Source organism: Anoplophora glabripennis, unplaced genomic scaffold, assembly GCF_000390285.2.
Source record: "Anoplophora glabripennis isolate ALB-LARVAE unplaced genomic scaffold, Agla_2.0 scaffold1185, whole genome shotgun sequence".
NCBI lineage: Eukaryota > Metazoa > Arthropoda > Insecta > Coleoptera > Cerambycidae > Anoplophora > Anoplophora glabripennis.
The window spans coordinates 38985-62126 of record NW_019417281.1 but is presented as its reverse complement, the minus strand read 5'-3'; the positions used below and the strand labels follow the sequence as shown (position 1 = coordinate 62126).

Here is a 23142-nt window from a genome sequence, read left to right as displayed (position 1 = left end):
TTTTCAAAATGTTGATTTAATGACAAAAACCTCGAATCCATATTCCTTATCACAGAATTAATCATGGTATTAAAAAATCTGTTTCATACCGGCTTTTGGCAGACTGCATAGGTTGATCGCTACCTTCATAATCAAACATCCTTTTCTTTTTGGCTAGGTACCCTTTTATTTTTAAAACCGTTTGGCAAACCATAACTGCTTTTCTCAATAAACTGACGAACGCCAGACAAGCATTTTTCGAATCCAGTTTGTCGATATTCTTTGATCCAGGCACGAAATGTGCGCAAATGTTCAAAAGTAATGCTTAAATGGACTTGTACAGATTGCCATAATTTGCTTATGGTATTGCCACGCGTTAATAATGGATGGAGTTGAGAATTTTATAATTTATTAATTATAAAATAACCTTGTGGATTTTCCATACTTTTCTTTAATTTATTTCGGTTTTGAGGCGCGAGGCCCTTTGCACCGGAAGTTGTGAGCGGTGGCCCACACGGCCCACGCCACCCACTACTGGGGAGTAGACGCATGTCGTCATCGCCTATGAAGTAAGGTAAAAAAAAATAAGGTCATTCGGGATAACAAATAAATGTTATTAGGAGAAGTGCATTTTATTAAGGGACTCCTAGTAAATACCAAACAACGCGTATACTACTATTTAGTACATGGCTTTAAAATGTGATTTAACATATCCGGTAGAAGTTGAAATTGAGTTAAACACTGGATATTTCAGAAATAGTAGATATCTAAGTAAAGATAAAAATTTTTAGTAAATTAAATACTTTTAAGATATGCCAATATTAGGATCATTTAAAAACCTTGTTTAGTGTTAATTAAATTCATTCGTTTTTTTGCAACTATTTGTTTAATTACTGTTCACGCCTACATGTTAATTTTAAATAAGTATTTTCTTATTATTATTATTTTTGTTATTTTCTTAATACTCTGTTCGCCAGAGGGCACTTACGCGCTCACTGTGGCATTTTAAACAGTCTGAATAGAGTCGCCGGCGGGTATCCTTGTACCTAGTAATATTTTGTGCCAAATTTTCCACCTCCGCGTTTCCGCCTATACAGTCCACCTCCTACCCTACCACCTGTTCCGGAAGAGCTACAGAGAGTCACCAGGGGGCCCCTTCGAAGAAGACGCTCTCCGGGAATACCAGGTAATCTACAAATTTTTGTTTCCTTTCCGCATTTTCCTCAACCGCAGCCCGCTCGCTAACAATTACAAAGCGTTAATTTTAGAAATTTATATCGTAGATATAAGTTTTAATTGATCCAAAGAAACGTATCGAAGAAGAAAAATATCATAAAGTTGAAATGAAGTAGCGCTAACGAAGTAGTAGTAGGAAATAGTACTAACAAAGTAAGACATGCAAAACAGCGTTATAAATAAATTGTCCCAGGGTTAGGCAAAAACCGCTCGGAAATTCGCTCTTTTTGATTTACGATAATTTAAAAAAAAAAGAATAACACCTTCGCCTCTTTGTTCCCAATATAGCTTTTTTATAATGTTAATTGATAATAATTAACTATTGGACGTATCAGACTGGGATTTTAGAGACAATTAAAGAAAGGGTTAAAGTTTTCTTTTAAGAAAGTTTTATATTGATACGTCATTTAATAAATGTGCCAGCAGCGATAAAAGTTAACATTAATGAACGGCCTGTACGCGGGAGGAGCGCCAGGCCCGCGCATGCGCATGGACGTCGTTCTCGCTCTCGCCCGAGATTTTTGACTTGAACATTTCAAATTCGGTTTTTCTTTTCCTTTTTCGATATGTTTTTTAGATCAATTAGAACCTATATACATCTACGATATTAACTTCTAAAATTAACGCTTCGTAATTAAACAATTAATTGAAAAAAAATAGGAAATTAATTAACAAATAGCTGGAGCAGCAATTTCACGGCTAATTGAATCGACGTTTGGCACACATGTTGGTCATTTGATTGACCGTCTTTTCCATACAATTCATCTGATATTTCCGCGTTCGACCTTTATTTTACAGGTACCAAATTAGTGAAAAATGCCTCTAGGTACCTTAAATTGTAGGTAATTTTGCCTAAGATATAGAATAACTAATATTCCGATATGTCGTTCCGTTTTCGTGGGCAGTAAAAAAAGTGAAAAAACACGTTTTGCCACCTATTTGCAATTTTCCAACTTAGCGTCACTTCTTTCGAGTTACTTTTTTAATATTATCATTCTACATACAAATTCCATCATAAAGTGCAATAAATTGTCTACTAATAATTTTTTAAGTTTTTATGATTTAATTCGACAGGAGTAATAAAGATAGCAGCTAATTTGGACGCAAGACTAAAATAATATATTTATAAATGGAATTTGAAGAAAAAATTATCTTAGTTGTTTCTGACAATACTAAAAATATAAAATGTACAATATTTACCGAATTGTGGTGGAAATATTTCGGATGTTTTGCCATACATTGAATTTCATTGTCCAGGATTTCCAAATATTAGTTGATTCCGTTATTTACAACGTAAAAACAATAGTGACATTTTATAGGCAGTTCAAGTGCAAATCAAAACTAGCAGTTTCAGAAACAAAAAAATGGAACAGATATGCCCAAAAAGTTAATCCAAAATGATTCCACTCGTTGGAACTCCACATTTTATATGCTACATATTTAAGAAATTATAAGGGTTCCATACAATCCATCATACGTTTTTTAGATGCAAATTTGCCACATGTACTACCAAACGAATGGGTCCTTATTAAAGAACTATACGAAATTTTGCAGCATTTTAAAGAGACTACAAAATGTGTTTCTATAGACAACTATGTCAGGCTCGCTAGTTATCATTTTGATAAATGGATTTATTATTCTACTCTACTATATGCCGTAAATTGAAACATCAGAACAATTATTCAGGAATATTCAGAAGTTCAATGGGTACAGAAACGAGCAGACAATATAGAATTTAGTAATACTTTGGCTTTATGGACCTTTTTCGACCCGAGGCTTTTGCATTTATACAAGATAATGTTGTTGCAAACGTAAGAAAACTCACTACCGACTAATTCAATCGCATCAATGGTCCCAATAAATAATGAAAACACAGTACATTCAAAATACATTAATTGTCAATAAAGCGGATCAACAAGCAGAGATAAACGACAGTAGTAATTGTTCTTTGTGGAACTGCATTGATGAAAACCTTAGTAAAAGATCAGACAATACCAACAAAAGAGCTATTATTGAAATTCAAAGATAGAAGGTGACTTAATAAATATAAATCGTAAAGTAATTCATTAGCATTGAATTTATTTAATTTGTAATTAATGTTGCACGTTGCACCTAAAAAATTCTAATATTTTATTGAAACGTTTTATGATGATGACATTGTATTTAAAATCGAATTTATAAAAAAAAATCTGTGAAATTAATAATATTAAGTACTCTAGATTCATGTAAATGTGATAACTTATTTTAAATTTTGAAAATAGTTAATTTTCCAAATAAAATAAAAAAGACTTTTTTTTTCTTTGAAATGGAATTGGGAATATAAATCCTATAATCGAAATTTTTCAAAATACTAAGTAGAGTCGAAGTTCCAAGGTTTTTACTATGTCCACCACAGTTTGACTTAAGAAATTTAAAAAATAAATAAAAAAATTTAACACGAAAATTAAATCGTTTATGACATAACTACATAAGAATTTCTTTATTTTCTTTATTAAGTTTTTATAATTTTTTTATCCAAAATGAGTAACATTGAATTTATACCTTAAGAGTCTTTCATGAAAGAAGGTTATATGATTTTTTCATCTACAGGCATTCTGATACCTTTGTCAAAAAATCTCACCGCCTCTCGGCCACATTATTTCACGGCATTGTAAACCTCATCGTCGGTATAAAATCTTTTTCTACCCATAAACACCTTTAGAGAAGAGAAAAGATGAAAACTAGAAGGTGCCAGGTTAAGGCCGTGAGGGGGGTGGTCGATGATGTTCTAACTGATTAAATCCAAGAGTTGCTGTGGTGTTGGCATTGTCCTTTTTTGTTCTGTATCGCCCTCCGTAGTGTTTCAAGGTTTCACAGTACCGCGTAGTATTAACTGTTTCCTCCTGTAGCAAACAGTCAATGAGGAGATTTCCTTTACACCCGTTGCACACATGCCGGAACCGGCTAACCGGATCCGGTTACCCGGCAGCAAGGTGTACAGAGTCTTATGGCAGCTTTCACACGTGATGGAAGGAGCTATCCGGCGAACGGCTGCCGGGTTGTAGCCGATCGCCACCACTGCCAGCCCGGCTGCCGTGTACCGGCTATCCGGCGACCGAAGTGGTAGTAGTGCCAAAGTTTACAGAATAAATATTCTGTAAACTTTGGTAGTGCATAGCTTTGTATTGACGCTTTCACATTTGCCGGGTGTTTGCCGGGTTCAGTCGTCCGGTTTCATTGAAAAGAACAGGGTGCCAATTATTTTTTTAAATATTTGTGCGCAATTATGTCGAATGTTTGTTCGCTAGAAGTAGATATAGCATTCTTTATATCACTGCCTGAATTCAGACCTGTCCAGTGGGACAAAACTTTAGTCTTTTCATATATTTTTTTTTTTTTTATTGCGACGACATCGGCAATAGCCAAGCCACATAATTGCAATGCGTCTACGATCCATCTCTTGTCATGATAAAAATGCAACTGAGACTAATATCGGCCAAACCGGTTTGAAAATTAAATTACTTGTGAAAGATCCAACCGGATCCGGATAGCCGAAAATCTGAAACGGCGCCTTTCCCTTTGCAAAAAAACACAGAACTACGCTTCTCACCTCCCAGTTGGCGGGATTTGGAATAGCGGCACTCATTTCAATACGCCACTACAACAGTTCTCAACTGATGGACAAATGAGCGCACGTTCTGCTCCCAACACCTTTGAATGCAGTGTTGTCAATTTTTTCGAAAACAAAAACCATAGAATATCAGAGTCTCAGTACTCTTACATTAGATTAAACAAAACATGTTTTGATAAATAAAAGGTGCTGTTGTAATTTTGCTGCTTTGCTGCAGAGAGAATGCAAACCTAAAAGATATATGAATAAATATAAAAATATGCGAAAAAATTCCTTTCTTGGCTGACAACAGATATCCTTCCTCATATTATTTGTCTTGATATATTTCTAACTTTATTTCCTTTCTTTCTAGAGTACCTATATATTACATGGAATTATTTAATTCTCATGTGTTAACTTTCCTTTCAGATATGCCTTATGCGTTCTGTACCAGAGAAAAAAACCCATGGTGTGAATACGCCGAAAGTGCAAAAACTGGACCAACAACAAAAATGTTGCAAGAGGTACTTATAATACATATGCGTTGCGTTGTTCTATATATTAATCAATTTATTTCCAGTTAGCCAAAATACATAACATGGTGATAATTTCTCCTATTTTAGAAAGGGACGATATTTACAACGATACTCTTTGGAACACAGCTGTTATTATAGATAACCACGGAGAATATTTAGGAAAGTATCGCAAAAACCACATTTCCAGAAATGCGTATTTGAATGAATCTATATATTACACTGAAGGAAATGCAGGTCATCCTGTATTTGAGGTAGATAGAACAATTACTTTTAGGTATTGAGAGTGCACTTTCGTGCATGATGAAGAGCTTAATATCGATAATGCTGGTTTTGTCATCCAGTCGCTTTACAACCGAATAGACAGATAAGGCGTTAGTATGTAGAGGTCCTATCGTAGGCCTCGAAATATTCTCTAAATTTAAACTTACTGGATTGTTCGAGGCTCTAAAAGAGTTTAAAAAATATAATTGTTAACACCCATTTTATATTCTTGATGTAATAATGAAACTTCTTACTGTGCTGTGAATTAGACATAGCAGTAGACAGCATAAATAACAGTGAAGGCATTTTTGATACAAAAGTTAATTTTAATGTGGACGTCTCATGTTAACTACTCTTCGTACTGATGGGAACATTATTAGCTAACTAAAGTGTCTAAAAAGAGATGTCCCAAAATTCACGCAAGAAGTAGCTTTGATAGAAAACACAGGTTTTTAATGAAAAATTGTAAAATTTTTATTGATTCATAAAGTTTACAGTATATGGTTAGGTATATACGATATTGCATATAGGGTAAATGGCATCCACGGCTTTTCTGGCACAGACGCACATTCCGTGACCATTTTGCATAAATGCGGTTGAATTTCGTTGATACAGCGCTCAATTTCTTCCTTCAAAGCGTGAGTGATCATGAGCTTGTTGGACTTAGGCCCAAATTCATAGATCTCACTAAGTTTCACTCACACATCTCATACTAAACTCACCCTAATCGTATTCATACACAATTCTACTTTAATGAGTCACTTAAAATCGTACTCAAATCGTCCTCACAAATGAGCGACATATTAGACCGGTGTGAAAATAGCAGCCAAAGATAGCAGCCAAATTATCCGAACTTGGCCGATCCAAACATATGTCTAAAGAAGTAAGAATAATAAAAACACATGTTTTAGCAAAGTCTGAGATTTATATTTAGACCTATTAAATCCAATTATTAAATATATGTAAGTAACCTGTTAAAGATGTGAAATGACTACCACCCAAACAAATATAGAGTTATAAAATAAATAATAAAATATTAAAAATAAATTAACAGTCAAGTTCGAATGAAAACAAATAAATATATCTGAATAATACGATTTCAATTAAATTTGTTGTGAATTTCTCATTTAGCTTCTAGAAAAAACATTTGGACGTCCGGTCGACTCTCAAATATTTTTAAGGGTCGTTACGGACCATCCTCAAATATCTGCCAAATTATCTGTGCTCTCAATCATACGATATCCGTGAAATTTGTTGAGGATGTCAGATTTAATTTCTAAATATGGAATTTGGACCTCAGGGTGACTCACAAATTAACTCGGCTCTGAATCATACGATTTTCGTGAAATTTGTTATGGATTTCACACTTAATTACTAAAAATGGAATTTGGACGTCCGGTCCATTCACAAATTTTTTTAAGGGTGGTTTCGGACCATTCCTGAAATGTCTGCCAAATTATCTTTGCTTTCAATCATACGATTTCCGTGTTTGTTGTGGATGTCAGATTTAATTACTAAAGATGGAATTTGGACGTCCGGTCGATTCACAATTTTCTTTAAGGGTGGTTACGGACCATCCTCAAAATAACTGCCAAATTATCTCTGCTCTCAATCATACGATTTCCGATTATTAGAAATAAAATGCCCGTATAGTAAAAGATACTTCCACCCCGATGAGGCGAATCTTGCTTGCTTATAAGGATTTATCTATAAAAAGGATATCAAGAAATACGCGCTTTTGGAAAAGATGGAAATAAAACTAAAGGACTTTTATCTTTTTCATGTCTTGCCCATAATAGTATCTAACACTTAAAGTTAAATATAGCGAAAGTCAACTTAAGTGGACCACCTTACATGAGATAGAATTGCCACAGAACAACCTAGTAAATTATATATGCTATTATAAGAGCGTTCCAAATCGAGGATATACCGTTGCTATCTACGCTGATATAGACCTGCATAATCATGAGGTTCTTATCGGTGTTTACCTATGCCTTTCTGGAACTTCTTGGCTAACTAATTTCATTGTTGAAATTTGCCTCGCTCTGATTGATAAAAACAGAGAATATCAAATTGTGCCAAAATACTTCTCATCAGTAATTTTTTCGAAGGGATACAATTATCCAATGATCAAATCCTTCAAATTTGAAAAGAATAACGTTGTTATGCCCTTATTGGTAGGGGGAAACCATTTTTGTATCGTAATAATTTATTTTGAGAGAAAGGAGTTTCGTTTTATTGATCTTCGAATTTACGTACAGCAAAAGTAATGAATATTTAACTAAATTTTTAAAATTTTTGGAGTATTACAATGGAGCAGCGTCAGTAAAAATAAACAATGAGTTAAACATTGTCGTAGACGAACACGTCAAACTGACGGATGTAACTGCGGTCCATATATTTAGTATTTCTTCGAAAAATTAACAAAACAGGAAGCACTTACCGATTTATATTCCATGGAAGATTATAGAGTTGACCTTAAAAAGATGATTATACGATTATCCGATGATATGAAGAAAATCTGTTTGTTTGTAGCAAATATGCATTATCAGAGGACACCGATGCAACTTCTGATTGCGGTACGTTCATATAAGATGCATATCTTTATACTCGCCAAATTATTTGGTGAACAATATGTGCGATTTATGTAGGCAGTAGGTACTGAAAAAATCGATAAATTAATATTAATATTTAGGAAGCTTCTTTATATCTAATTGAAACTCATATTTCCTTTATTGTATTTCAATTCATTTTTGTTTAATAATAATAATAATAATAATAATAATAATAATAATAATGATAATGATAATGATAATGATAATGATAATGATAATGATAATGATAATGATAATGTGCTATGTGCTACAAAGTATAAACTTTTTCAATTATTCCCAACTTCGAAAGTTCAATATTGCATCCACAACAAATTTTGACAACCATTTTAGCGATGTACCGAAACCACCCTCAAAAACATTTGTGAGTCGACCGAACGCCCAAATTCCATCTTTAGTAATTAAATCTGACATCCACAACAAATTTCACGGAAATCGTATGATTGACAGCAGAGACAATTTGGCAGCCATTTCGGGGATGGTCCGAAACCACCCTTAAAAAAATTTGTGAGTCAACCGGACATCCAAATTCCGTCTCCAGTAATTAAATGTGACATGCACAACATATTTTATTGAGATCGTATGATTAAGAGCCGAGATAATTTGGCAGCCATTTTGAGAATGGTCCTTACTACCCTTAAAAAAATTTGTGAGTCGACCGGACGTCTTTAATAATTAAATGTAACATCCACCACAAATTTCACGGAAATCGTATGGTTGAGCGCAGAGATAATTTGGCAGTCATTTCGGAGATGATCCGAAACCACCCTTAAAAAAATTTGTGAACCAACCAGATGTCCAAATTCCGTCTTTAGTAATTAAATGCGACATCCACAACAAATTTGATTGAGATGGTATGATTAAGAGCCGAGATAATTTGGCAGCCATTTTGAGAATGGTCCGTAACCACCCTTAAAAAAACGGACATCCAAATGTTTTTTTTTTCTACAAACGTCAAAAAATGACAAGGTTTGCGCATTGACAACAATATCCGAAGTGACACTTTTTTTCAGATTCTTACGTTACCATGACACCGTGCGCGAAATACTTCGCGCACTTGGGTGCGAAGTATTTCGCACACTGCATGTAAATTAATAAGAGTTTTGTGTTTCAATCTTTGAAAAAATGGAGCAAAACTCCAAATTATTATTTATTCACTTCTTGGATCTTTCTGCAAAATATGCTAACAACACATTTTCGGATGCTTTTCTTGCTTTATTTGTTTCACACCACTCCTTAAATTGCCAATATGCATTTTCATATTGGCCCTTCGATTTTTCCGGTAAAAGATTTGAAGTTACCAAATTGGCCGCATCTGCCAAATTAGGTGGGGTACTACTTAGTTCATCGTCACTAGCAATTTCCATTATTTTAAATAATATCTGGCACTTAAAAATGGAAGACGCGAGCACAAACGTTACTTTAAAATAATTATTATTGTTGTCAACAACAGCCACTTTGTTTCCATAGTAACAGTGAAAATTTGATTAGGAAAGACATTTTAAGCCAGCTCAACACTATTTTCTATAATAAATTAGGCATTTTACTTATTTATAATATTTTTAAGAGATATATTTTGACGTTTGTAGAAAAAATATTGTTTGCATTTCGTGCGCGAACTACTTTGGTGGTCTCGAATAATTTTTTAACTCGGCTTCACCTCGTTAAAAAATTCAATGCTCAATCACCAAAGTAGCATTTCGCGCACTATATACAAAAATAACTATTCTAGAAGCTAAATGAGAAATTCACAACAAATTTAATTGAAATCGTATTATTCAGATTATATAATTCATTAGAAATTTAGCCAAAAGCAATTACAAATTTTACGTAGTTACTATGTATTGATAAGCGATTATACTCTTGACGACGTGGTATAACCGTTTTGGTGTTTCGCCTCTTCCAACAATGTGAACTATGTCATGGTAACGATAGTTTTAACATTTATCAATAAACGTCAAAAAAAAATGGAATGCTTCGGTTCAAGCTCTGAATTGGAAATCAATCAACAAATACGTCCCCAAAATACTTTAAAAACGCACAAATATGTCTGGAAGCAGTTTACAGAATTTTGTGAACAGCGAAATTATAAGCTTTCTGCTCAAACTTCTGAAGAACAATTGGCAAGTATCTTGAAGGATTGGGCATTCAACATGAAACGTGCAGACGGCACCGAATACAAAGAAGGGACTGTGAAAACAATTTGGAATATTACCGCTAAACTCGTCCCGAAAAAGTTTTATGAAGAGTATAACCGAGAAATAAATCCATTGAAGGGCGTCATTTTTGAAAATGCAAGAAAGGGGCGGGCAGCTAAAAGGAAGAAGTTACAAGCAATTCCTGAATACAGAAAAACAAGCTCTATCGCCTTTAATGCGGACGAAATTAGCAAAATTATAGCAACTTTTGACGAAAACACGCCAGACGGTTTGCAAAAAAAATTCTATCAAATTTGTGCCGTGGAACTGGCGTGGCGTGGAAATTAAGTAGTCTTTTGCTTAGTTGACTATTTCAAAAAAGAATTCAACAATTATGGTGAACCCACTGGACGTATTGAGTACAATATCATGTTTTCAAAGACAGCGCAGGGTGGCGAAAAACGCACATCTGAATCTAAATGGTTGACACCGAATAAAAAGTGTGAAGATCAGTCTCCCGTACGTCTCTTGGAGAAAATGTTGAGCAAAAGAACACCAAACATTAAAACCAATCGTCTTTTTTAACACCTAATACTGATTGGCAAAAAACTAAAATATGGTATAAAAATTGTCCTGTAGGCTCTAATCAACTAAGTAAATGGACACTTTAGTGGCTAAAAGTATTGGATTTGATACAAAGAAACATAAAATATCCAATCATTCGAATCGCTCTTCCGCAGTAAGCATCTTGTCACAATCTGGAGCAAACCTGCAAGAAATTATTAAGGTAACAGGCCACTCATCATCTGAATCTCTTAAACCATATCTAAAGCTTACTAATGAACACCATGGAAAGATACTTGAAAAGATGAGAAACAAACAAGATTCTGCCAATTCTACTATCGCCAGCACTTCAAATTCATCTTCTAACGATAATACAACAAATATTTATTATAATAATTGTACTTTTAATTTCACTAGTAACCAATAAAGTTAGTTAATTCATTATGTAATCGAACTAGTAACCAATAAAGTTAGTTAATTCATTATGTAATCGTATCGAATACCACTCGAGCAAACGAAAATATTCGATTATACTAACCTCCTCACTGGACGTATATCCTTAAAACACCACTCCAGCTACGCTGTCGTGGTGTTTCGCAGAATACGTCTCGTGACTCGGAAGTATAATCGAGTATTTTCTATGCTCTTGTGATATTATAACTGATAATATATTTATTTGTTTTCATTCAAACTTGACTGTTAATTTATTTTTAATGTTTTATTATTTATTTTATAGCTCTATATTTGTTTGGGTGGTAGTCATTTCACATATTTAACAGGTTACTTACATATATTTAATAATTGGATTTAATTGGTCTAAACATAAATCTCAGACTTTGCTAAAACATGTGTTTTTATTATTCTTACTTCCTTGGACATATGAGGAGATGATTTTCAAAACGCAGTTTTTGAAACATAACACATTTTGAGATTATTACGTAATAATCATATGTGAAAAATTGTTGGTGCTATAAAGATAATAATAATTAAGTGTATTAAACACCTGACATTACAAAATATTTTTTGTGGTATTTTGTTTAAAACTTTTTTGAATACGAAAGAAATGAGTTTTGAAAACCAAAGTCGAGAACTGCGTTTTGAAAATCAACTCCTCATATGTTTGGATCGGCCAAGTTCGGATAATTTGGCTGCTATCTTTGGCTGCTTATTTTACACCGGTACATATTAGTGGTATCTGACGTTTGCTTATATGTTTGTAATGTATTCATTTTGTGTTTTCATAATATTGTAGCAGTATATTTTACAAATAATCCGATAAAGGTGTCGTCGCTCCCCAGCAGAATCTCGAAAGCCACGTGTCCGCGTACAAATTTTCATTAACAAAATATCTTGAAAACACTTAAATCTATCTTCCTAAAACGAAAAATACTTGCCTTTTATTACTGGTGATTATCGCCACAGCCGAGAATTCATTGTCAACGTCAAATTTTCAACGCGAAAATCAGACATTTTCGAAAACCCTTTTACATATTTTGTCCGTATAACATATTAAAATGTAAATACTTACCACAAAACTGTTCAATATACTTGTACTTACCTTGTGTGGAACTGATTGTTATCAATTCATCCAAATCTGAAAGAAAAATAACTAATTATGCAGACCTAATACAAACGAACTAAAGCTGAGTAAAATCGTTAAAAACGACGTCCTGCAAGCCGGGGCAGACATTCCAACGCAGTAAGCTAGCCCGATAAGTAGAAATTCTGCATTTTCCACAATTTTTTTGCCGAAGGAACTTAACTTTTAAAAATCCAGTAATTAAACTGTAGTGTGTATTGAGTGAAAGTGATTAACATTAGTGACTTTGTAACTGTAATCTCAGAACTTTTAGCAAAATAGGACTTTAAATCTCGAATTTGAACTTGATATTATCTAATAGAAACTAGATTAGTGGCAAATAAGTTGTAATTGAACCATGCATGAACATTTATTGATATTTGTACTCCAATTTTGAACTGTTTTCCCGATTTTGACAGAAACCATGCTCGACGGCGCCGGCGCACAGTGTTTCCTTTTCCCGATTTCGTGGCCAAAAATACCTTTTGTTATTGGAATGGGCTGAAAATTTGTATCCAGGGGTTTTTTGGGTCGCTAATTTCGAAAATGCAATTTATTTTGAAGTTCAAAATGGCTGACCCAAACTGGCCGCCATTTTTTGTTATGCACTTGTTTATAAATTATTATTTTCACAATGAAACTCAAAATGGCGGTTAAAAAAAATAATATAAAAAATGGATAGATTGTGCAAGAATAACGATATAACTCACTTTTTCTTTGAATAATACATTTTTACTGTGCAATAAACTAAAATACATTGAATAATAACGACTGTATCTTGAGTACACACTTCGGTGATTTAAAGAAAAGCCAAAGAAATTTGTATGTTACAGTGTGTATAAAATGTTTATTAAAATCTTAGCTGAGCGCTTTCGACTACATAGTCATCATCGGAGCTATTCCTAAAATATCAACAAGAGGTTAAAAAGACATTATATAAAGCAAAAACGTAAGTAAAATTTTTTGCTTTATATAATATCTTTTTAACCTCTTGTTGATATTTTAGGAATAGCTCCAATGATGACTATGTAGTCGAAAGCGCTCAGCTAAGATTTTAATAAAAATTTTATACACACTTTAACATACAAATTTCATTGGCTTTTCTTTAAAATACATTGATTAAATTTAATTAAATGAATAACTAGTGTGACTGCTAGAGTGCTCTTCGGAATATTTCGAGTCGCAATCATCTGAGGACGTATCGGATAACTCTGCTGATATTAATAATTGTAATAATTTCTGAGATTTTTAATCATTAAAATATATTTTCTTGATAAGGAAGTTATATTTTCTGGAGCCTTATTTAATGGTGTTCCTAAAATGGGAAACACAATGTTAAATTAAAATTCATAATCATTCGGAAAACAATTTATTAAGTATTACTCTTTAAAATTATTTTTCAGAAGAAAATGCACATTAGATAAGCCAGGTATGAACCTTTCCTTCATATCTGGCCAGCCCTAACCCTCAAAATCGCCGAGCGCCGAATTTCTCCGTAGCGCGCGGCCAAACTCTAACGCAGGGGTCGGCAAGTAATTTTAGGTGCGGTCCGGATACTTTTGAAAATTTTTAACGAGGTCCAGAAAAAAATTCATATTTCTTATTTTTTTAATTTTAATTTGGACTCGAATTTAATCTGCTTACTAATTAAAAACTCAAAACGCTCACACAATTGTAAAATACTGAAAAAATGATAAGATTGGCACTTAAACGTAAAAAACATTTTTTAAATAATTTATTTGAGTAATTTATACTTTCAAAAAATTTTTGGCGGTCCAGTATTTTACCTTCCGCGGTCCGCCAGTTGCCGACCCTTGCTCTAACGGCTCTGAAATGTGCTACAGCACCTCTCAACAGCCAAATTTGGTCTCTGCTTAAAGCTTATTCCTTCCTCTTCATGCTCCATGCAATTTCGAGGCGGAAGTTTTTACTAAACGTCTGTCCGAAAGTTTTTCTAACTCAGAAACAATGCGCTTTTACCGGACTACATTCTAATGCACATTTATTAGTTAAAAATAACAAATCTTTATCATTTCATTGTTAATAAGTAATCTACATAGCTTTAGGAACAACGTCCAAACGAAATTTTTAAAAACAATTCACTAGTTGGAAAAATATTCACTTCACAATGTAACTATGTCGGCAGAGCGGCAAGCGCGCTATACGTGAAGCTGCACGAACCTCAACTTTGTTCACTTGCCTCAAGCAATAAACCCAGGAACCTGTCCTTCTGGATTATGACGCACCAAAGCTCCCTTTACAACATTACAATGATGAAAAATCGAAATGCCGACCTTCGATTTTGGCCACGAAATCTGGAAAAGGAAACACTGTGCGGCGGCGGCGGTGAGAACGACGCAGTGCGCGAGTGCGTGCTAGTCCCAAACGGAGACGCTATTGAAACGCGATGTCGCGGGAAGTCATCGCCGTCCACGGAGTCCCTGCTGATTTTCCTGGATACCCCCCATAGACGATCAGATGGACGCCCTACATGAAATGTCGTGATTTCAAGCGAGAATTCGTGAAGAAATACAAAGGATATTCTTTACATGAACGCTATATAAATTATAATTATTTGTTAGAAATTAGTGCAGTTACATATGTCATAAATGATTGCTTGTCACTCATTCTACTCTGTATGAAGTACATAGTACGCAAATGAACTAAATATGATTATTATTATTATATGAGGATCATTTTTACTTGGATAAATTAATTTTGTTTTTCATTATTTATTATTTAGATAAATGTAATTTATTATATATATTTTTTCAACGTGAGTTATTCAAATTCAAAAAAAAAAAAATACTGTGACATTAGTTTTCCACTGTTGACATATTTTTGGTAATATTTGAGTAGCCAACTGTTCCCTTATCTATACTAATAATTTGTGGTTTGATGCACACTCAAGTTAGTCACTCATTTATACACATTTCTGAATACCACAATTGAGGAAGAGATAAGGGCACCCTAAGTTGAGTGAAGCATAAGGTTAGTATAGATTTAGGGAAGTCTCTGAATTTGGCCCTTAGACCTTAAAAATCCCAAAGAAAAACGTTTAATGACGTTAAATCGCATGATCTGGGCCACCGATTCCGTTTACTAAAACGGGAACTCGAGCAGTAATTGAATTGTTTTCGGGCTGCATGGCATGTGGCACCGTTTTGTTGAAACCATATGTCTTCTACATCCGTAACTTGCAATTTAAGCAAAAACAATCGGATTAATATGTGGTGGTAGCAACATTAACTGTTATTGCCTGACCAGCTGCATTTTCGAAGAAGAATGGTCTGATGATGCCTCCAACCCAAAATCCGCACGCCGTCATACTGTCTTTTTTTTCATTGGCAACGTTGGCTACCGCACAAATGGTGCAAAATTCAAATCTTACGTGAATTTTGGGACATTCGATATATTCAATTATTAACGTTCGCAAATCAAGTTTCACCAGTATTTGGCCATATTAGTTAACGCGAGGCATTCGTATTAAAATGAAAAAAATTAAAACTCATATTACTAATATAACAAAGTAAGTGGCCAATTTATTCAAATAGAAAAACTAATTACGTGACTATAAATAAGCTGTAGCATGTGAAACAGATGTTATGTAATGATCTCATTTCGTATTGTGCTTTAGCCAAAAAGCAGAAAAAATAAAGGTACGCATGACAAGCGATAAAGCAAACTAGCTGATTCTTTTATGATCATTAGGTACTGGAATCTTAAGAGAGAAAAACGCTTATTCGCATTTATTCAGTATTTTTTGTACTTTTATTTTTAGACTGAATTTGGGAATATTGCTGTTTGCTTGGGAAGTTATTATCCTTTGAGCTGGCTAATGTTTGGTTTGAATGGAGCAGACATAGTTTTCAATCCATCAGCAGTGGTAAGTTATTTTTTCTTATAGTCTTATTTAACCAAATCTGTCGCCTGTTTTTTTGCAAGAACTTTTAAATTTTTCAATCTTCACTTTTCATTGTACGTAATTAGAAAAGTGAAGAGTAATTATGTTTTATAAAAAATGCCCTTTACATTATGTTATGTGTTATATGAAGCTTTAATTTTTCAATTTTTACTGTGCTCTCTTAATCTACATACAAACTGATAATTTTGAAAAATTAAAAAAAAGACTTTTGTGTAACGTTTTTGGTCAGTTTGATGAGGGCAATTATCCTCAGTGGAAATTCCAAATCAAATGCGCCCTAAAGGCAAAAGGAATTTTTGACGTAGTCGATGACAATAAAGCAAAAACAGAAGAAACCGGAGAGACATGGAATAAAAAAGATGTAAACGCAATGTTTACTCTAACGGCTGCCATAGAGTTATCACAGATAACCTTAGGTAATTGAAAATTGTAAATCGGCTAAAGAAATAATGGATAAGTTAGATTCCATTTACATGCAAGAGGCTGGAATGTCAACTAGTCAGAATGACATTGAGTTGACAGCAAATTATTCTGATACAGGTGGATTTTGGACAGCGATGTTTCAGCTCATGTGACTACTTTGCCACAATAGAAGAAGTAAATAGTTTAATAGTGTTGATCTAGGGAACAATAAAAATCTAGCTTTCAAAGGTAAAGGAACAATAAAAGTGGAAATGTTAATAAACAGTCGGTGGTATGATGCCACAATAAATGAAGTGTTGTATGTGCCGGACTTAAAGAAAAACCTTTTCTCTGAGGGTATTGTCACTAAAAAGGTATGACAATCGTGAAGAAAGACAATGACGCAAAAATTTATGATTCTTTTGGACTTACGGCCTGTGCAGTTCGTGATATAATAGTACATTGTGTAACGAGTGAGGAAAAGTTGCCAATAGCGCCACGCAGGTGCAGTTGCCCATGTGGGGCGAACGAGTTGCACATACTATTTTCTATCACAAGTGCGAGTCGTTATAGAAATAACATTTACAAACTACTGTTTCGGTAACCATTGAAGGAAACTCGGTTATCATGAACTCGTTAAAAACATGGCACGAGAGACTTGAGGCTTTTTTTCGCGAGTGAAGTCGTATGTTGTAGTATGTGTAGTATGAGTGAATATTACGTTTTTGCGAGAATAGTCAGTCATTTAAACTACTATGTGACGTCACAAGTTTAGATCAAATGACTGAACTCGACTTCACCTTTCAGCTGAATATTCTGTTGGTATATTCAACTAGTATTGTCAGCTGGTAACTTAGCCTTTTTCATTTTGACATTTTGTTTGAATGAGTATAAAAATCGTTCAGCAAAATGATGGATTCTGATATGGTTGTGGAAGTGGCCAGTTTAAATTTAAACTTTAGAGGCACAGATGTTTTAGTAAACATAGACGTTGAAACAGCAAATATTTTACTTGATGGTGAGATTAATTTTTTATATGGGACATATTTGCAATCCACTTTGCTTCAGGATTATCCTCTTTTTTTGTGACCTAGGCCAGAGATAATATTGGTGGAATCATTTGTAATTCAAGTCTTTTTCGTATGAATTACATAAAAAACCGACCTAACCTTCCATTCTCTTACGATAACGATTATGTCGAATATTCGCATATCTTGCAACGTCAGAATCTACATACTTTTCACGCTTTTTAAATTTGCCACTTAAAAATATTCCAAAGAAAGCATTGATATATTCCTTCAGTTTTATTTGAAGCAAATACATATATTATATAGTGAGATATAACACCAATTCCCACAACACTAGATTACTGGAAGCAATAAATGATGACAAATTATGGTTACTGGTTAGAAGTTAAAACCCATATGTCAAAGTCGTCAAAGTACATACTACATATCACTGAATAGTGAATATATACATTTTCGCCATCTGTTCAGGTTAGACAAGGTTAGAAATAAGATTAAAAGAGATAGAAACAGTAACTACAGGTCAGACGTATTCACCAATATTCACTCGCGAAAAAAAGCCTTTGGACATTTAAATGTGAAAAGTTTGCGGGAAATGGTGTCAAAAAAACTGTTAGATAATGTTCACTTTAATGACATAGATAATTTCTTTTGTGAAGCTTGTTTGTATGGCAAGCAACACAAAATGCCATTCAAACAAAAGGATGTTATAAGAGTGGAAACTGCCCTTCAGTACAAGGATTCAGTACAAAGTCAGATGTGTTAGATTGCTGTAAAGAATTTTGTAGCAAATTAAAAATTAAATTTGGACGACCAATGAAAGTATTCCATGTAGACAATGGTGCCGAATACTGTAACACTGACTTTAAAGACTATTTGCGCAAAGCAGGTATCGAATTGGAAACAACTGCACCTTTTACTCCACAGCAAAATGGTACAGAGAGATAATAGAACAACCGTAGAAAGTGCTCGTTCCATGATGAATGGAGCTAATAGTCCAAAATATTTGTGGGCAGAAGCTGTCAGTACAGCTGTATATATCTTGAATCATACACAAACCAGTCAAACTCTAAATTCTACAACGTTTGAGCAATGGCATGGTAAGAAACTGATGTTAATACACATAAAGACATTTGGAAGTCAAGCTTACGTACATGTTCCAGACCAGAAACGTACGAAGCTAGAAGCGAAAAACAAGAAATTGATTTTAGTTGGTTACGAAAATGAATCAAACAACTACCGACTCTTTAGATCCAAAAACTAAAATGATTGTAATATCTTGAAATGTTATATTTAATAAAACTATTAAAGGTTTCGGTGAGCATGAAAATAGTGTGAAGATAAGTGCAAGTCATGAATTGTTTCCCTAAGAATATGAACAAGAGAATAACAACGGACGACAAGAAAGCGAAAATCAGATGCATATTTCAGAGGAGAATATTGTCGAAGAAAATATTATTGATGAATATAAAATTTCGAAGAATCGTCCGCAACATAATATTCATATATCAAAAAGGTTTGAGGATTTTGAAATAAATCTTGCAGAACTTGATGTACCACAAAGCTACAAGGAGGCATTGGAATGCAAATAATCTAATCAATGGAATGAGGCAATAGCTGAAGAACTTAGAGCATTAAATAAAAATCAGACTTGGGAACTTACAAAAGTTGCCTAAAAATAAATCACTAATAGACTCGAGATGGGTTTTTAAGGTTAAGAGAACTCAAGACGGAACACTATCTCGTTTTAACGGATATTTACAACAAAAATGAGCGAATTACAATGAGATATTTGCCCCTACTACCAGATATGACGCCATTAGAGTACTGCTAGCTGTTACAGCCTACCATAATTACAAGATGAGACAATTTGACGTTAAGACTGCTTTTCTCTATGGTGATATAGATTAGGATATATTATGAACGTTCTAGAGGGTGTCAATAGTGAACCAGATCAAGTATGCCAGCTAAGGAAATCTCTTTATGGTCTCAAAGCGTCACCTCGCTGTTGGAATAAGAAATTTAATATGTTTCTACAGAGTTTCGGGTTTAACCAAAGCAAAGCAACGATAAATGTGTAAATAGCGGAAATCTGAACGGAGTAAAAGTGCTTCTAATCATCTACGTAGATGATGGGCTGGCGATTTCTTCGGAGATGAAAACAATTCAGAAATTGTTAGGCATTTTAAAAGAATTCGAAATTACAGAAGGTGAAGTTAACTATTTTGTTGGGTTAGAGATTTCACAAGATAAAGCTGATGGTTCGATTTCGATTAGTTAGGAACATTATATCAAACAAATAATCTCACGTTTTGGACTTGATTGTGCTGTCCCGTCAGTATCCCAGCTGATCCACATACTGATTTGTCCGTTGACACTTTATTAAATTATGGAGATATCCCATATAGACAAGCAATAGGTTCATTAATGTTCGCAGCGGTTATGAGTAGAACAGACATTTCGAATGCAGTGAGAAGTAGCAGTAAAAAGAATAATTAAATATCTAGCTGGTATTCAAAACTATGGTTTAAAGTATAGTAAAGGTAAAAACCTAGATAAAAACGAACTGTTTATGACAAGTTTCTCTGACGCTGATTTTGCTCGTGATGCAGAAACCAGAAGGTCGACAACAGGATACATTTTTAAACTATGTAACGGTCCCATTACTTGGGCAAGTAGGAAACGGTCATCTGTATGTTTGTCAACTACAGAGTCTGAATATGTGGCTGCTGCACATGCCACTAAAGAAGTAATTTGGTTACAAGAATTTTTACGTGACATTGGTGAGCAAATAATACAACCAACAGTGTTACATATGGATAACCAAAGTGCAATCAGATCGGTACGAAATTCTGAATTCCACCGCTGAACAAAGCACATTGATGTACAATATCATTTTGTGCGTGAAAAAAGTGGTATTAATACTTCCGCAATATATTTCTACAGAAGAAGAAGCAGATATATTGACAAAGGCTTTACCACGTGATAGGTTCCAAAAATTTAGAAGACTAATAGGAGTTCAAGAAACAAAACATTCAAATAGTAGGAGTGTTTGAGTGCTAGAAATGAAGTATATTTTTATGTTTTGTCAAGATGGCTGATTGATGCTGTTTTTATAACAAAAAAAAATAAGTTGTTATTTAATCTGTCATCTATTAAAAAAGTTGATTTAATAAAAAAGAACCTTTTTATTTTTTAAGAGTTAATCCGTACATCTGTACAGAATTTATAATCTGTAACAATGGGATTAGGGATTAGGGGGTTTGAAGTTGAATATATAGTATTATAGGGTTATTGCCGGTGCACAGTTCCCTTTTACAAGATCGTTGTGTGTAATAGGACTTGACGGTTTCGGTTATGACGTTATATGGCGTTATTGGTAAAACCTGATGTGATGGGGTTAAACGGATTCGGATTTAGCGACCCCGAAAACATATAGTAGACATAATGTAACCTCCAGACCCGAAAAATATATTTTTTTTGTGTGGCTATGTTTTTAATAAAATTGTAACAGATTTCAGTTCAGCTAATAATATTACGTCAGAAGATATAATCCACTTAACGATTTGTTGTGCCCACATGATGAAAATTTTGGCTGGTTCGTGAATAGCTATTATGAGTAAAAAAAAATTAAAAGAAAGCTTTGCCTTATTGAATGTAACTAAAAGTGAATATTATCAATGTCTGATAATTTTATGTTCTATTAAATTTAGAGATTTATCTGTCGACGAAGCCGAACAGCATATAATACTAATATCAAAAAATATGAATTTTGATTATGTTGACTAAACCTGCAGCTCAGTTTATTCAATTGACTACAACATATCAAACGGAAATTTTAAAAATTCACTGTTTTTAAAGATTTTAAATGATGAAAATAAAAACAATTTAGAATATATGTCACGACGGGACCGGAGTTGTAAATAAACATTACAATTCAGAATTTTTAGACCATTTATTGAAAAGATATATTCCTTATTTACCTCTATGTTCCTCATTAATTAATTATGAACACAGTAGTAATGCCGACGTAGAAAAATATTTTGGTACTCTAAAAAATATTTTATTACAGAATCATCTGAGGGTGCAATATAGTCGTTTTCTAAGAAAAATATGGCACCATATACTCGCTCTACATAAAAGTTTAGAGTTACAGATTCCAAAAATAATATTTTCTAAATAGAAAGTAAATGAACGAACATGTATAAAGAGATAGAAACAGAAGAAACATGACGCAAGAAAAGGAAACGAAACCATAATTATTATAAGGGCGCCTTAACAGCAAAAGTTTTGTTGACACAACAACATAAGTATAAATTTCCAAATCGAAGCATAATAGGCACCTTCAAGTGGTCTTATTAACGATACTAAATAGTATGAAACCAGTGCGACAAATAATAGGTTATATGTTGTGTCAAAAATTCAGTCCAGACCGAATATATTCTATAAATTACTGTCAGAAAGAAGGAACATTGTTTTAAGCAAAAAAATCTTCTAAAAGTGATACAGTTAGACAGTTTTACTATTGTTTTTTTGCTTAGAAATTTAAATAAAATTATATAGAAATAACATTATTGCGGTCTACTATTGCGAGACAAAAATGATTTTCAGTGATCTACCCATTCGGAAATTTCCAGAAATAACAAAATATGAAGAAGTGATAGCTCTCCATACAATTATTCTTCTAGCCATTGAAGTTTATTTCATTCACAAATACAATAGCCATGTACTATGACCCCAGCGGAAGGAAAGAACAATTTCTAAAAACAAAACGTTGTGATATTATGTTAGAAATTTTATAAATTATTCAAAAAAAGCTAAAAAAGTAGAAAACAGGATTGAATATCCTCAACAGGTAGATAGTTTTAACTGTGGTACCTGCGTATTGTATCTATTACAGCGAATGTATAATAAAAAAAAATAAATTTGATATGAATTTCGAACCAAATTAGTACCGCAAACAATTACGGAATCTAACCATACAAGATTCTCTTGATATAAGGAAAACATGTATATTTTGTGATATAAATGTGCCTGAGTCCGACATGTGCAACTGGGTTTTCTGTGGAATATATACCAAGGTGGATTCATGAAACATGTCAAAATTTATCCGTAGATAAAGAAAAAGAATACATTTCCTGCATATATTACAGTGTGGGGACACACGTTCCCTGGTACGCCTCTACGTTCATAGAAAATATTTACAATAAGAAATTGTATTGAAACAGATTTGCCTGTCTCAGAAGCACTTGTTATGCCATAAATCTAAAAGAATAACGACCCTTCTCGGTAGCTG

General features: G+C 33.6%; 1 protein-coding gene across 1 annotated transcript in view; it reads left to right on the top strand.

Moving 5' to 3' along the window:
* Window positions 1-23142, top strand: part of LOC108915514 (beta-ureidopropionase-like) — a 47814-nt gene that overhangs the window by 7800 nt on the left and 16872 nt on the right. Inside the window, exons 3-5 of the mRNA XM_018721568.1 lie at window positions 5234-5328; window positions 5385-5591; window positions 16276-16380. Coding sequence (XP_018577084.1) covers window positions 5234-5328; window positions 5385-5591; window positions 16276-16380 — 407 coding nt within the window. The remainder of the gene's footprint in view (window positions 1-5233; window positions 5329-5384; window positions 5592-16275; window positions 16381-23142) is intronic.